Source organism: Stegostoma tigrinum, chromosome 5 (genome assembly GCF_030684315.1).
Source record: "Stegostoma tigrinum isolate sSteTig4 chromosome 5, sSteTig4.hap1, whole genome shotgun sequence".
Classification (NCBI taxonomy): Eukaryota; Metazoa; Chordata; class Chondrichthyes; order Orectolobiformes; family Stegostomatidae; genus Stegostoma; species Stegostoma tigrinum.
The window spans coordinates 126,902,857-126,920,271 of NC_081358.1; the positions used below are offsets into that span (position 1 = coordinate 126,902,857).

At 42.0% G+C, this 17,415-nt stretch overlaps 1 protein-coding gene and 1 long non-coding RNA gene across 2 annotated transcripts in view; one reads left to right on the forward strand and one right to left on the reverse strand.

Moving 5' to 3' along the window:
• LOC132209596 (uncharacterized) overlaps nt 1–14,720 on the forward strand; it is a 134,112-nt gene extending 119,392 nt beyond the window's left edge. Inside the window, exon 3 of the long non-coding RNA XR_009445794.1 lies at nt 14,564–14,720. This is a non-coding gene — a long non-coding RNA (uncharacterized LOC132209596). The remainder of the gene's footprint in view (nt 1–14,563) is intronic.
• The window catches only part of lama3 (laminin, alpha 3), a 170,993-nt gene that overhangs the window by 103,141 nt on the left and 50,437 nt on the right, over nt 1–17,415 (reverse strand). Inside the window, exons 15-20 of the mRNA XM_048528602.1 lie at nt 16,602–16,746; nt 11,328–11,468; nt 9,248–9,409; nt 8,656–8,757; nt 7,038–7,121; nt 4,180–4,410 (exon numbers count right to left, since the gene is read on the reverse strand). Of these exons, the coding sequence (XP_048384559.1) occupies nt 4,180–4,410; nt 7,038–7,121; nt 8,656–8,757; nt 9,248–9,409; nt 11,328–11,468; nt 16,602–16,746 (865 nt within the window). The remainder of the gene's footprint in view (nt 1–4,179; nt 4,411–7,037; nt 7,122–8,655; nt 8,758–9,247; nt 9,410–11,327; nt 11,469–16,601; nt 16,747–17,415) is intronic.

Genomic DNA, 17,415 nt, shown 5'->3' on the forward strand with positions numbered 1-17,415 from the left:
TAACATTGGGGCCTCTTAAAAGTCTCTGTAACAATGTAACCTGCAACTAGTTACTAACAGACAATAAACCAGGTATTAACAACAACAGATAACAAGGTGTAGAGCTGGATGAACACAACAGGCCAAGCAGTATTAGAGGAGCAGGAAAGCTGACGTTTTGGGTCCAGGCCCTTTTTCTGAAGAAGAGTTCAGACCTGAAATGTCAGCCTTCCTGCTCCTCTGATGCTGCTTGGCCTGCTGTATTCATCCAGCTCTACACCTTGTTATTTCAGATTCTCCAGCATTGGCAGTTCCTACTGTCTCTATTAACAACAAGAGACACTTTTAGTTTAGACCAGGAAGTTTTTTTTTACTGAACCACACTAGAGCAAGGAAGCCCTGTCGTTTCCTACTCTTAAAGAGGATGGTGGCAGCAAACTTGCTGGTTTATTGCCTGCCAATGCAAGATTCTGTGTTTAACTTCCATTCCAGGGCATGAATTTTTAATTCAAAACTGACATTTCAGTGGAGCACTGATGAGCTTTTACAACATTAGAGGAATACCTTAATGACAGGATGTTAAACTCAGGCAATGTTTGTGGACATAATATGCCCCTTAAGCCTTTTCAAATAAAAGCAGGAAGTTCCTCAGATTGACATTCCTGGCTTAACCATCACATCGAAAATTAATTCACTTCTTATTCATTTCACAGAGTTTTACAGCACAGAAGGAAGCTGTTCAGCTCACTGTGACTGTCCCATGAAAATGAAAATAACTATTTATTTAGTTCCAGTCGTCTGATCTTTATCTGCGCTCCTGCGAATTAGTCCATTTTAAGTATATTTAAAATTCTCTTTTGATTGTTACCATTGGAAGCCTCCTTAGCTGCCTTCCAGCAAATTTCACAATTTTCTTAAATTTATATTCTCTGGTTACGACCTGTCACCAATTTGATGATGTTTGAAAGATAAATATCAGCCAGGACAGTAGTGGGAATTCTCTTGCTCTTCTTTAAAATAGTAACCATGACATCTTTTATATTCATGCAAGAGGACAAACAGGATCTGTGTTTAACAGCACAAACAAAAAGATCCCCCTCCTCTCCCGACCCAGGTGGACAAAGCAGCACTTCTAACACTTCTATTGTACCAAATTCTCTGCCTAGAAATGGCTTTTGTGGCACAGTGAAAGCATCCCTACCCCTAAGCCCAGAGGCTTGGGTTCAAGTCCTAGCTGCTCCAGAGGTGTGCTATAATATGTCTGAATGGGATGGTTAGAGAATATCTAGAAATTATGTATAATTCCCTCAAAAATTACAAGAATCTATAACATTCAGAAATGGAAGGTAGAATACTACTCAGAGAGTTGTGCCCAATGGCTGAACATTAAAACAGAACATGAAGAGTTGTTTGGATCAATGGCCCAAGTTCTGTGCGAATTCATGACTCTCAGCATTTTGCTTCATAAGTTAATATGAGATCCCTCTGCATTCTTCTAAACTCGAGTGAATATAGTCCTGACCAATCCAGTCTCTGTCCATACATCAGTCCTGCCATCCTTCATTGCACTCTCTCCACGGCCAGGATACCTATCCTTAGATTAGGAAACCAAAACTATACACAATATTCCAGGTGTAGTCTCACCAAAGCCCTGTATAATTGCAGCAAGACATCCCTGCTCCTCTAACAAAAACAGAAACTGCAGGAAAAACTCATGAGTCTGGCAGCATCTGAGAAGAGAAGGCAGAGTTAATGTCTTGGGTCCAATGACCTTTCTTCAGAACTGTTTCCTACTCCAGTACTTCTATATTCTCAAAACACTCTTTCCACATCCACTCAGTCAAGTCCACTCATTTTCTTATAAGTTTCAGTGCTATTTATGGATGTCTACACTCTTGGCATTCAAGTGTTCCTATAGTGTAAGCTCACAAGGTTGTTGCCACATGTTTAGGTGTGCCTGGTGCTTCTCAAGGCATGCCCTGCCATATTCTTCATGAAATCAAGGTTGGTCCCTTGTCTGACAATTACATTTGAGTGGGGGTATGGCAGGACACAACGTTTTACATTGTGGCTGAGTGAAACTTTGCTGTGGATGACCCAACAACATGTCATGAATGCCCAGTTTTGACTAATTAAACCTGTTGCGAATCTATCCTATTTAGCACAGTGACAATGCCACACAACACGATAAACTGAAAGACAGCATATGGATGACCTGTCCAATGACCATAAGATTATAAGAAATAGGAGCAGCAGTAGGTATTTTGGCCCTCAAGCCTACAACATATTTCAACAGGATCATGATTGATCCAACATTCCTCACATCCACTTTTCTGCCCTTTTGCCATTACCCTTGATTCTCCAACTGATCAAGAGTCTATCTACCTCAGTCTCAAACATACACAAGGGCTCTGCCACCACAACTCTTTGAGGCAAAAAGTTCCAAAGACTCATAAAGATCTGAGACTCTCTCATGATGGGAAACATCCTCCCTGCAATCAGATCACCTCTCATTCTTCTAAACTCCACTAAGTACGGTGCCAATTTATTTAGCTCTGATCATAAGGTAGTCCTTCCATATCAGGAAACACTCTAGTGAACCTTTTCTGAACTGCCTGCTGATACTGTCACAGTCGGATGCATCTGGGACAAATAGATTGCTGAGGATGTCTAGTATGCTTCTACTTCTTATTGGTTGTCTCATCATCTACAGCAGACCAAGACTAGCAGCTATGTTCTTTCAGATTTAACCACCTGTGTCAGTAGGGGTGCTGTGAAGTCGCTCTTAGTGGTAAACCTTGAAGACCCTTGAGTACATTCTGTGCCCCTGCCACCCTCTGTGCCTCCTCCAAGTGGTGATAAATATGGAGGAGCACTGATTCATCAGCTGCGGGATGTGGTATGTAGCAATCATCTGGAAGTTTCCTTGTCCAATTTTTGGAGTCCTAGGAGCCCCATGAACTACTTCCAAAGTTGGAGGAACACAGAGATCCTGGGGTTGTAGGGCTGGAGTAGGTTATGGAAGGTTGAAGACATTTTGATTCCAAGGATGAGAAGTTTAGAGCCGATGTGTGGCCAAATTAAGAGGCAGTGTCAACGGGCAAAAGGGTAGTGGCTAATAGGACATAGTGTTAAGCAGAATACGGGCAGCTCAGTTTTGCATGTTCAAAGGGTTGTATGGCCTACTTCTGCTCCTATTTTCTCTGTTTCTTTCTTAAATTTGTGGAGAGTGGAAGAGTAGCTGAAACGGATAATACTACAGAGGTAAAAGTAAGCAAAAATCAGAAAAAATAAATTAGTCATGTATTAATATAAAAGATGCAATTCACACAGTTTCCCTGAATGGATCTATAATATATACAGCACTGAAAGTTACACATAGTTTTAATAAATAATATGTACTTCTCCAGTGACAATATAAAAGTATTCACTCACTGAAGAAACAGCAGCTGTAAACAAATCTTCATCTTGTTCAAGTTAACTCAAATTCTCTAACCCATGAGCAAGCCAATATTCTATACTTTTTCTTATTATTTGATGATATTATATGCCAAATAAAACCAAACTCAGAAACAACTGAGAATATTTGCTACAGAACTCAATCAGCAAGAAATATAAAAACTTTAAGGAATAAATATGTGTAAAGCATAAAATCATCACAAAGGGATAAACAAAACATACTACAAATGTTAAGCATGTCAATGTAGCATTTATTAAACCCATTACAGTCACTACATTACTGAGTGGAATGGATCGCCAGATATACAATCAACTTATAAAATATTAAACCAACCATCTGTCAGCTGGAAACAAAGTAATTTGAGGTAAAATACACGCTTTATGAATTGGCAAGCATATTCTTTTACACATCCACACACTTGTGATGTTAAATCGTACAGAAATAAGGACTGATACACTTTTTAAGAAAGCTGCAAGACTAATTTGTGAGCAGGTTCTATCCCAGCAGAGTCAACCCCTTGGAAAGTTATTAGATTAACAGTTCCTAGTCAAATTAGTGCCTGTTTCACAATGTTAAAAATAAAGAAAACCAGGATTTTGAACAACACTTCATGTCCTGGACACAAGACAAAATATTCAATTATCAAGACACCTATTTTGTTTTCAAAAGCTAAAATGTTCAAAATTGTTATGTCGCATATCACAGAAAAAATGTGTACTTCAGTGAATGACAGGTCCTACCTGGCAAGAATCTCCCAAGTAGTTTGGGGGACATGAGCACACTTCCACATCAGTAGCAGGATTTCCAGTTCCAGAAACAGAGGCTTCCTCGAGTTGAACTTGGCCAAGGGAAAGGCGTTGTGTTTGTGAATAATAAAGTGCTCTAATGTGTAGTTCCTCCAAATTGCTCAACAAAAGCATGAAGTCTTCCCTAGTTACTGGAGTGTTAATGACAGCATGTCGAAAGTTATCCTGTCAATGGAACAGATAGCTAACTTTTCCATTTTTAATTGGACATTTCAGCATTTTTAAAACATTTTACTTGTCATCAAATGAGGAATATTTTATAGGAATGTTAAAAGAACCAAAAAGTTGTAAACATCAGAAAACCTAAACAGATAGGGGGCTCCTTTTTTCAGAAAACAGTCAGCCCAAGAAAATGGTCCATCATTGGGTTTTTAAGTATTCAAAATGATTATCAGGTAGCTGAACAGGTGCTGTCAAGGGAGACTTGGAAAATTGTTGTGGTGCAACTTATAGATATTACACACTGCTGCTACTGAGCACCTGCATCAGAAGCATGAGTGCGGAAAATGGTGGATGGTCAGGGGGACCAGCAGGTTGCTTGATCCTGGATAGTGTCAACCCTCTTGAGTTGTTGGAACTGCCCTCATCCAGGCAAGTCAGGAGTATTCCATTGTAGTCCCGGTTGGTGCATAGTAAGCTGTGCACACAAGCTCTGGAAGTCAGGAAGTGACCTACTCAGAGCAGAATCCTGAGCTTCTGACCTATGCCGTTGGCACAGTATTTAAATAGCCAGTACAAGTCAGTTTCTTGTCAATGGTAACCCCCAAGATGCTGATCAGGAGAGATTCGGTCATGGTAATGCTATTAAAGAGGAATGGTTAGATTCTCTCTTTTTGGAGATGGTCATTGTCTGACACAAATGTTGCTTTTCATTTATCAGCTCTGACTGAATGCTGTTCTGGTCCTTTTGTAAGTGGAAATAGACTATTTCGGTATCTAGGGAGTTGCAAACAGGACTGAACTTTGCGTAGTCATTAGGAAACATTCCCACTCCTGACCATATAATGAAGAAAGGTTGCTGACAGTGTAACTGAAAATGGCAAAGTCCAGGACATTAACCTGCGAACTCCTGTCGTGACCTTTACCACAAGGAGTATCCGAGGAGATTAGAATAGATGCATTTATGGGGAAGCTCAGTAAAAATATGAGGGAGAAAGGAATAGACAGATATGAAATTCGGTGGGATGAAGTAGGATTGGAAAGACCCTTGCATGAGACATTATCGATAGAATAGAATCAGAGATAATGGGAACTGCAGATGCTGGAGAATCCAAGATAATAAAGTGTGGAGCTGGATGAACACAGCAGGCCAAGCAGCATCTCAGGAGCACAAAAGCTGAAGTTTTGGGCCGAGACCTTCATCAGAGAGGGGGATGGGGAGAGGGTTCTAAAATAAATAGGGAGAGAGGGGGAGGCGGACCAAAGATGTATAGAGGAGAAGATAGGTGGAGAGCAGAGTATAGGAGGGGAGGTAGGGAGGGGATAGGTCAGTCCGGGGAGGACTGACAAGTCAAGGGGGTGGGATGAGGTTAGTAGGTGGGAAATGGAGGTGCGGCTTGAGGTGGGAGGAGGGGACAGGTGAGAGGAATAACAGGTTAGGGAAGTGGGGACGAGCTGGGCTGGTTTTGGGAAGCAGTTGGGGGAGGAGACGAACTGGGCTAGTTTTGGAACACAGTGGGGGAAGGGGAGATTGTGAAGCTTGTGAAGTCCACATTGATACCATTGGGCTGCAGGGTTCCCAAGCGGAATATGAGTTGCTGTTCCTGCAACCTTCGGGTGGCATCATTGTGGCACTGCAGGAGGCCCATGGTGGACATGTCGTCTGAGGAATGGGAGAGGGAGTTAAAATGGTTCGCGACTGGGAGGTGCAGTTGTTTATTGCGAACCGAGCGGAGGTGTTCTGCAAAGCGGTCCCCAAGCCTCCGCTTGGTTTCCCCAATGTAGAGGTAGCCACACCGGGTACAGTGGATACAGTATACCTCACTGGCAGATGTGCAGGTGAACATCTGCTTGATATGGAAAGTCATCTTGGGGCCTGGGATAGGGGTGAGAGAGGAGGTGTGGGGGGCAAGTGTAGCATTTCCTGCGATTGCAGGGGAAGGTGCTGGGTGTGGTGGGGTTAGAGGGGAGTGTGGCACGGTCAAGGGAGTCCCGGAGGGAGTGGTTTCTCCGGAAGGCAGACAAGGGTGGGGATGGAAAAATGTCTTGGGTGGTGGGGCCGGATCGTAGATGGTGGAAGTGTCGGAGGATGATGTGTTGTATCCGGAGGTTGGTGGGGTGGTATGTGAGGACGAGGGGGATTCTCTTTGGGCGGTTATTGTGGGGAGCAGGGTGTGAGGGATGTGTTGCGGGAAATGCGGGAGACACGGCCAAGGGCGTTCGCGACCACTGCGGGGGGGGATGTTGCGGTCCGTAAAGATTGCGGACATCTGGGATGTGCGGGAGTGGAATGCCTCATCTCGGGAACAAATGCGGCAGAGGTGAAGGAATTGGGAATGGGGATGGAATTTTTGCCGGAGGGTGAGTGGGAGGAGGTGTCCGCCTCCCCCTCTCTCCCTATTTATTTCAGAACCCTCACCCCATCCCCCTTTTCTGATGAAGAGTCTAGGCCTGAAATGTCAGCTTTTGTGCTCCTAAGATGCTGCTTGGCCTGCTGTGTTCATCCAGTTCCACACTTCGTTACAATAGAATAGAATGTTGGGCTGAATGGTCTGTTTTTGAGTAGTAAAATTCTACTTAACTTTACTGAATATAACAAATGATTAAATTACCATCAATAGAATTTCATTTACCTCTAAAAGTCGGACATGTCCATGATAAACTCGATCTGGAAGTGGATTCCGGGGATCAAAGTATACGATAGTCATCTGTTCTCCCTAAAAAGAGAAGTCAATATTTATCTGCTAATGTTTACACCTATAGTTTATTATGTTATTGTACATTCACCATATGTTTTTGAATAAATTGTTAATATTCAAAGACAGATTTTATTCAAATGGCAGATGAGGAAATTGACTGGATAATAGTCTCAGAAGTAGTTTCTTTAGTCTCAGAATAAAGGGGCACCCACCTAAGATAGAGGTGAGGAGAAATTATTTCTCCCAGAGGGTTTTGAGACTTTGGAACTCCTTGCCACTGAGAGCTGTGGGGCAGAGTCCTTGTGTATATTTAAGACTGAGAGAGGCAGATTCCTGATCGGTCGGGGAATCATGTGTTATGGGGAAAGGGCAGGAAAGCAGATGTGAGGGGCATCAGGTCAGCTATGCTCCTTTTGATGACAGAGTAGGCTCGACTCCCCACTTGCCTGGATGAGTGCAGCTCCAACAACACTCAAGAAGCTTGACACTATCTATTCACCTTCTTCTGTTCTTATTTCTTACAGTCTTGGGGTAGATAAGGGGATAGATCTCACTCTGCTCATCAACACCTTCACTAATGTAATCAGGCTCCACTGGGCCTTTCTGAAAATCACACGTCTGATCTGACCTGCCATTACAAGTTCCACGAATACATCAAGTTGCACAAAAGCTGCAACTGCTAGCATTGTCAATTAATGTGAACACTGGCCAGCTACAAGTGCATCCTAACTAATTAAGTGGTTTGGTTTTTGGATTGCAGCTATAATTCAAAATGGTGGTCATTGTCACGTGGCACAGTGTAGATTCCTTCCAATATAAAAGTGTTGAAGTAATTTTGCTGTAACAGAGTACATGCATGTTATGTTTCTCCTACTGACTTCATTTCCAATGTTGTGATTGCACTTTGGAGCACAGAAGCAGAACAACGTCATTCTGATCTTTGATGCTGTTCCACATTCCATTCAATCCTGGCTGCTCTGTTTCTTAACTCCAACTACCCACCTTGATTGCATAACCCTTACCCAACAAAAATCTAATGATCTGTTTTCTGTATTTTAATTGACCCTACCAGCCTCGATAGTTTCTTGTGAGTGACAGTTCCAGATTTTCACTCCTATTACTGTGATCCCCTAAAGAGCTGGATCTATTTCTAAGGTTATCTCACACCTGTTCCTGACTTCCCTTCAACAGAAGAAACTGTTTCTCTCCAGCCAGCCTCTCAAATTCCTTAATCATTTAATTACCTCAATTAAATCATCCCTTCATCTTTTTGAGAAATACGATCCTTGTCAATACAACCTGTCTTTGTCATTTAACCTTCAACAGCACCTTCCAAACCCACAAGACCGGGGCAGTAGATACATGGGAACACCAAGTTTCCTCTAAATATGTTCATTTTCTATCCATTAATATTTCCTTCCTGAGATGCACAGAACTGAATGCGATGGGAAAACTGCACATAAATGTCCCCTCTGTGACCAGGTCATACCTTAGGGCCACCGACTAATTTCACAAACCCTGTATTTAGTTACATGCAAAGAAGGGTACTCACTTGCAATTCAACGTCGGACTTTTTCTCAAGTAAAGTCATCCCTTCACTAGGTAAACCAAAGGATTTTATTTGATATGTCAGGAGGCCACCATATGAAGAGACCTGGTGGAAAATTGATGAGCAGTTACTTCTGAAGCTGTGTTGAAGCATTGAAAATTGAGTGCTTTTAAGCATAAAGGTGAGGAGGTAAGACAGTAATGCAGAAGAGGTCTTCAAGTTTAGCAAAGTTTCTGAATAATTCTAATGATATTGCTTGTAGTGTCAAGTTGATGGTTAGGAATGAGTACAATGCTGACCTTGCCACTAATACGCATAAGCTGTGTAAGAAATGTTCATTTGAAAAAACATTTGAACTGAAGTTAGAAAGAACAGATTTCAGTTAGTAGATGCAACTATTTCACAAACTACTGCTAAAGCAGAATCCATATTGGTTGCTTGAGAAAGCAGATTGTTAAAGAAAATGAAGTGGGAGAGTGAGATTAGGTTCAGCAGTTGAAGCAGAGAATAACAGATTAGCCTGCTAATAGATTAGCCTGGCAGCCCGCAGCATCTTATGGCTTGATTTGACTCCACAGTGTTATGCTTCATTTACCTTGTCTCCCAGGTAGGACTCCGGGGCTAACCAGTATAAATCACGAATAACATCTGGTAGTTCTTGAACGTCAGCAACGACGGTATTACTCCGTTGGTTATAAACAACTGGAATACTCTGTTTATTCCCCGTGAGTAAATTCCATTTCTTCATTTGCATATGCTAAAGGAAAGTATGAATCTAAACTGCAACATCAAAACTAAATCAACAATTAAAAACATTCTTGTGTTCAATTAGCACTGTTTATGTATGAAACATAATCTCCAAAATGTAGGGATTGTCTTGTGAGCAAAGGCTAAACAGGTTGGGACTCTACTCTTTGGAGCTTAGAAGAACGAGAGGTGACATAAAGGATTCTTAAGGGCCTTGACAGGGTACATGCTAAGAATATGTTTCCCCTCATGGGAAAGTCTCCGACCAGAGGGCATAGTCTCAAAATAAAAGGATGAGGTGAGAGGGGGAGGAATTTCTTCTCTCAGAGGGTTGAGAATCTTTGGAACTCCTTGCCTGAGCTGTGCGGGCAAAGTCCTTGTTTATATTTCAGGGTGAGGAGGATTCTGAGTCAGTAGGAGAATCAAGCATAATGGGAAAGGGCAGGAAAATGAACTTAAGGACTGTCAGATCACCCATGATCCTATTGAATGGCTGACAAGTACTAGGATAGTAGGGACCAGAACTAAGATAGTGACTTACAAATAAAATACAGCCTTCAGCAGAGTGATTAGAATGTGAAACTTACAACCATTCCGAATAATTAAACTGAATGCACAGATGCCTTTAAGGGGAGGCTGGATAAACACACGATGAAGGAATAAAAATATCTATTGAGCAGGCATGACAAATCGAGTTTGGAGAAATCATGCCTAGACCAATATCACTGACATAGCCCAGATGGACAGAATGGCCTGTTTCATTGTATCTAATTCAGTGTAATATAACAATATGTACACAAGTTAGATCTGACTTGGGACTATATCGCCACCCCTTCACTACTTTTGTCAAAAATCCTGGAACTCCTTTCTTACCAGTATGGTGGCTGTATTGGCACCACTGTAATGCCAGTACTATACCCATCTCATGAATGAGTTAAAGAAAAGGTAGCAGAAGTTGACAATTAATCTATTATTTAACCCAATCCAAACATAAGCATGAAAGTCTTTTAAACGGTAAGAATGGGCTGGCCAGGTTGGAAGTAGCTGCCAGCAAAGCTGCATCAGGTATGAATCTACCGTACCCCAGGAACTCATCTGGACCAATCGCATATATGTCACGGCTACAGGAGCAGGTCAGAGGCTGTGTCTTTTTGAAATGGGTGCTTTATCTCTATGTCTGTCCACCCAATCTACAAGGCACAAGCTGGGTGTGTGATGGAATGAATGCAGCTCCAATAATACTCAAGGAGCACATTCTTTCATTAACATGGGTAAATCTCATATATACTAGTATTACCAACCTTTGAGAAAGACCTTGGACCATCCAGGAATGGCAAACTATTCTCTTGGATATTGCTATAGGCAACACTCAAGTGAAAAAGTCATCAAGGCACTGAGAACCTGTGGTTCTTCTTCTTAAGGAATTTTAAGTACAGTACCATGGAGAAAAGTAGCTGCTGGTGGATATGTTGTCATCAACCGTCATGCTGCAAGGAAGACTCTGGGAGTTATTTCTGACGCTAGTCATGTGCTCCCAGCCAGCCTATAAGGAACATGCAAAATTCAGCTGTCTCTATCTTTCACCACAGCCGCTGGAAGCCCTGTCAAGTATAACCAGCGTGTACACCCTATATTTCTGATTTCCAGTATCCAGTTCTGATGTCCCCATTCACTCCCACATTAATTGTAGCCAGGGACCTCACCTTGTCAGGCAAATGATAGGGCGACGAGAGTAGAATATTTGGAAGCTGTGTGATGGCATCCCAGGAATACGTCAATCAGAACTGGCTACTCTGATGTATCTATTTACCTAAAATCTTTCCAATCCAAATTCTCAACAAAAAAACTTCTAATTATCATGCGTATTTCAGTGCTAAGCACAAATTTGGAAAAATTTTTAAATTAACAACGTGCATTTCTTCACTCACTTTAGTCCTGGACTTATTAGAACTTCGACACTCATTCGTTATCCCGAAGCAAAAGCAGCTGGTGCAGCCTTTGGGATTGGCTGGATCCAGATAGAATGAGCCAGGTCGGCAGATGTCACACTGCGCACCAATTACATTCTCCTAAAATGGGCAAAATAGAAGAATTTAAAGTTTGTATCAGCACTGATATTTGTCATCTTGAATATAATGTTTGAGTCACTCTGATAAATGTATTTCGATGTTCAGTATAAATAGCAGAGTGTGCAGATGCACGAGTTAATATTTCAGATCAATTATTGGGGTTCTCTCTCCTCAGGCACTGTTTGGACTGCTGAGCATTTCCAACATTTCTCATTTTTATTTTGCTTTTCAGCATTTGTAGACATTTGCTTTATTCACAGTATTTTAACATTAAATGCACATGTAGCTTAGATTAAAGTGAGAAAGAATAAATACACATACCAAAGATCTGTCACCCAATATACCATCGGGGCAACAATCAAAGCCAAGTTGCACTCCTGTTTTGTTGTTGGATTTCTACGGTCTTCTCCATGCCATCTCTAACAAGTGCAAGAAGCCTAAAACTTCTTTATGATTCAGTTGTATCGCTTCCATTTCCTCACTCAGCAATGGGAAGGCAATGGCCTAGTGATACTATCACAGGACGGTTAGTCCAGAGACCCAGATAACATTCTGGGGACTCAGGTTCAAATCTCACCACAGCAGATGGTGAAATTTCAATTCAATCAATATCTGGAATTAAGAACCTAATAATGACCATAAATCCATTGTCATTTATCATGGAAAAGCCCATCTGGTTCTCTAATGCCCTTTCGGGAAGGAAACTGCCATGTTTACCTGGTCTGGTCTACATGTGACTCCAGAACTCACGGCAATGGGGCTGACTCTTAACTGCCCTCTGGGCATTTATCAGGGGCAATAAATGCTGCCTCACCTGCAACACCCTCATCCCATGAATGAATTAAAAAAGCCAAATCTACCTGAGTATCTAGCTTCTCTCCTATCTACTCATTCTGGACCAAATCCTGCTCTTTTCATTCCATTTACCAATCACATCATTTGACACTGGCATCCTTCTGTTCCTAAAAGACCCTTGAACCTGCTCTCTGAATCACAAACAGATCATTACTGATCCGTATCTGAACTCCATTTGGTATACAGATCCGTTAATATCTTTACACAACAATAATTATTAATCTCAATTCTGAAATTTTCTAATGCTCCACAGTTTGTGATCTCCCAGTCTCTCAAATTGAAAATTAAAATTAGTGCAATCATTCAAGATGACCTTAGTACAGGAGCTCAGAATGAAAAATTAGTTTAAGTGGGGATGAGGAATAGTAGGGGAAAGAAGCCCCTTGTGGGGATAATTTATAGGTCCCCAAACAATAATTACACAATAGGAACAAGCATGTGAGCTGTGGAGATGATGGCCTAGTGGTATTATCGCTAGACATGCACTGAGGGTGGCCAGGGCACAACATGTACTCCGGGTGGGGAATCTCAATGTCTACCACCAACAGTGGCTCATGGCAACATTGCTGATCAAGCTGGTTGGGTCCTAAAGGATACAGCTGCTAGACTGAGTCTGCACCAGGTGGTGAGGGCAGCAAGAGGGAAAAACATACTTGACCGCATCCTAACCAAACTGCCAACTGCAGATGCAACTATCTGTGACAGTATTGGTAAGAATGACAGTCCTTGTGAGGAAGTCATCCCATCTTCACATTTAGCATATTCTCCACTGTGTTGTGTGGCACCATCCCCCTGCTAAATGGGACAGACTAGGAACAGATCTAGCAACTCAAATCTGGGCATCCATGAGATGTTGTGGACCATTAACAGCAGCATAACTATTCTCCAGTCCAATCTGCAACCTCATGGTCTGGTATATTCCCACTTAACAATTATCATCAAACCAGAGGATCAACCCTGGTTCAATGGAGAGTGCGTGAGGGCATGCAGGTGCAGCATCAGGCTTACCTGAAGGTGAGGTATCAACCTGGTGAAGCCACCAAACAGGACTACAGCATAAGCAGCAAGTGATAGACAGAGCTAAGTGATCTCACAGCAAGTGATAGACAGAGCTAAGTGATCTCACAGCAAGTGATAGACAGAGCTAAGTGATCTCACAACCAATGGTCCAGACTTAAGCTCTGCAGTCCTGCCACATCCAGTTGTGAATGGTGGTGGACAATTAAACAACTCACTGGAGGAGGAGGCTCAACAAATATTCCCATCCTCAATGATGGAAGAGCCCAGCACATCAGTGCAAAAGATAAGGCTGAAGCTTTCGCAGCAATCTTCAGCCAGAAGTGCCAAGTGGGTGATCCATCTTGGCTTCTTCCAATGGTCCAGAGAACCAGGGGTCACAGTCTGAGGATTCGGGATAGAACATTTAGGACGGACATGAGGAGACATTTCTTCACCCAGAGAGTGGTGAGCCTGTGGAATTTATTACCACAGGATGTAGTTCATGCTAAAACACTGAATGAATTCAAGAGGCAGCTAGAGATAGCATTTGGGGCAAATGGGATCAAAGGTTATGGGGAGAAAGCAGAATTAGGCAATTGAGTTGGGTGATTAGCCATGATTGTGAAGAATGGCAGAGCAGGCTCAAAGGGCCGAATGGCCTCAACCTGCACCTATCTTCTAGCTTTCTATGACTGGAGATGTTGCTGCAGGGAGGTCTTTGAAATTATGAACAATTGAGATTAATTGGACAGTTCCTTCAATGAGCTGGCTTAGGACAGATTGAAATAATCCCCTTCTGTGTTGTTTTGTTATCTGATTCTCTTCTCTTCATATTTAATAGGTTCAATCTCCATTAAAATGGAAGGAAAGAAATAAAAAGGAATTAAAATCAGACTCTTAGTATTTGCTCTATATAATGTAAAAACAACAGCATCATTAAATTAGAGATAATGGAAACTGCAGATGCTGGAGATTCCAAGATAATAAAATGTGAGGCTGGATGAACACAGCAGGCCAAGCAGCATCTCAGGAGCACAAAAGCTGACGTTTCGGGCCTAGACCCTTCATCAGATCTCTGATGAAGGGTCTAGGCCCGAAACGTCAGCTTTTGTGCTCCTGAGATGCTGCTTGGCCTGCTGTGTTCATCCAGCCTCACATTTTATTATCTTAGCATCATTAAATTATTTCTTTTAACTAATGTTTTAACCTTTGTTGCTGTAATCTTTTTCCATAACCGACAGTGGAATCTTCCTTTTCTCCCTGACTCTGCTTGGCAACTCTCCTAATAGCCAACCAATCTGAAACTGAGCCACGACAGACAGCAGACACAATCTGCTACTGTAAACACATTGATAATACTGAAAAATTCCAAAGCATGTGAGGAGTGGCCATTGTAAACAAAAGGTTAGTTATTGCACGGTTCTTTATCAATGCACAGACTGCTTTTGTACAGGATGCAGACGCTTACTAAAAATATATCAATTTTCTGGAATTTTAGCTATGGGAAGAGGTTGAAGATGTTGTTATTATTTTTCAAACAGAGAAGTCTAAGTGGCGATTTATAAATGTGTCCAAAATAACAAAGGGTATAGGGTGGGATTGACAGGGATTGGGGAAATCCAAAAATGTTGGGGACCATAGAGTTTAGTGACAGAGAGGAACTGAAGGGAATCAGCATTAGTAGTGAAATGGTGTTGTAAATTTGATGGGTCTAAAGGCTGATAAATCCCTGGGGCACAATAATCGACATCCCAGGATACTTCGGGAATGGCACCAAAAGTAGTGAATGCATTGACAGTTTTATTTCAAGAATCTATTGATTCTGTTCCTACGGATTGCAGTATAGCTAATGTAACCCACTATTTTGTAAAGGGGCTGGACAGAAAACAGAGATTTTAAGACCAGTTCGCCTGACTTTGTCAGTGGGGACAATGCTCGAGCCCCTTCTAAAAGATTTATTAGTAAGGTACTTTGAAAAAAGTTGCTGGAAAAGCTCAGTAGTTCTGGCAGCATCTATGAAGCAAAAAACAGAGTTAACATTTCAGGTCTGGTGACCTCTCCTCAGAACTCTGTTTTTTTCTTCACAGATGCTGCCAGACCTGCTGAGCTTCTCCAGCAACTTTGTTTTTGTTCCTGATGTATAGCATCTGCAGTTCTTTCAGTTTTTACTTTGAAAACAGTGACAGGACTGGACAGAGTCAGCTTGGATTTACGAAAGGGAAATCATGCTTGATAAATCTACAGTAATTTTTTGAGGATGTAACTAGTAGAGTTGGTAAGTTGGAGCCCAGTGGATGTGGTTTACTTAGACTTCCAGAAGGCTTTTGTTAAGGTCCGACATAAGAAATTAGCTTGCAAAATTAAACATATGGGATTGGGTGAGATGGATAGAAAACTGGATGGCAGACAAGAAACAAAGTGTAGAAATAAATAAATGAATATTTTTCAGAATGGCTGGTAGTAATTTTTGGGGTACTGCAGGGATCAGTACTTGGACCCCAGCTATTCACAATATTAACAAATCATAATATATATGAATGATGTAATATCTCCAGGTTTGCAAGGGGCACAAAGCTGGATGGGAGAGTGAGCTGTGAGGAGGATGCAGGGATGTTTCAGTTGATTTAGACAAGTTATGTGAATGGGAAAATGCGTGGTAGATGGAGTATAAAGTGCGCAGTGAGGCTATCCACTATGGGAGCAGAAACCAAAGGCAGATTATTATCTGAACAGTGACAGCCTGGGAAAGGGGGGGGGGAGCAGCGAGATCCAGTCGATCTTGTTCACCAGTTGCTGATGGTAAGCATACAGATGCACCAGGAGGCGAAGAAAACAAATGGTATGTTGACCATCAGAGGATCTGAGTTCAGGAACAGGGAAGTCTTGCTGCAATTGTACAGGGCCTCGGTGAGACCACACCTCGAGTACTGTGTGCAGATTTGGTCTCATTTTTGGAGGAGGGATGTTCTGGTTTTGAGGGACTGCTGCAAGGGTTTACCAGATGCTTCCTGCAAGGGTGGAGGAAATAAATTTGACAGTAACATACAAAAAGGAATTGCGTAAGTATTTGAACACTTAAAGTTGGAACAGCTGTGGGAAAAGTACAGTTACAACTGAGTTTGATAGAATACCTCTTTAAACAACTTGGCACAATGATTAACAGGCCTTCATTTTAGTCAGATGATTCTCTAATATAAGAAATGGATCATGTATTGTGTTTTATTTGCAAAGTACTGCCAGTTGTTCCAATACAAAACATATGAGAACCTTAAGACTGACCTTGCAAAGACACTGTCCAGTTATGGGATCACACACACTTGGCTGTGTTGCATCACGGTTACAGTTACAGGGAATGCAATCTGGGTAACGGGAGTAGCTGACAGAACAGCGGTCACACTGACGGCCTGTTACTTTCGATTTGCATCTAAACAGAAAATGTGCAAGAAATTAAACTGCTCAGAGATGATCTATGGTGCACATTTCTTTCTAAAATAATCAGACTCTTAACATTTTAAAACCTTTGTCCACTGAAAATGCGACTTTTAAAGAACCAAAGTGGCAGAATTTAACCAGAGATAATGGGAACTGCAGATGCTGGAGAATCCAAGATAATAAAGTGTGAAGCTGGATGAACACAGCAGGCCAAGCAGCATCTCAGGAGCACAAAAGCTGACGTTTCAGGCCTAGACCCTTCATCAGAGAGCTGATGAAGGGTCCAGGCCCGAACATCAGCTTTTGTGCTCCTGAGATGCTGCTTGGCCTGCTGTGTTCATCCAGCTTCACACTTTATTATCATGGCAGAATTTAACCATTTTCTTTTCCAAAGTCCCATTGCTGTCTGCATAACTAAAGATTTATATAGCGTTTCTTTAACAACCTGAAGACATGGTTAAAAATGCTACATATGACCCTGGAATACTTTAGAAGTCTTGGCTGGAATTTTCCATTTTTTGGTAAAGTGCGGGAGTGGATACCTTTTCAAGCGAGGCACCTCCACCTCCACCAAGTCCCCCTCCCTTGAGAATGCTCGGTGACTATCACGTACGTGGGTGCTCACCCAGAGGCATTTGCAGAGGATCCCTTCCTGGATTCT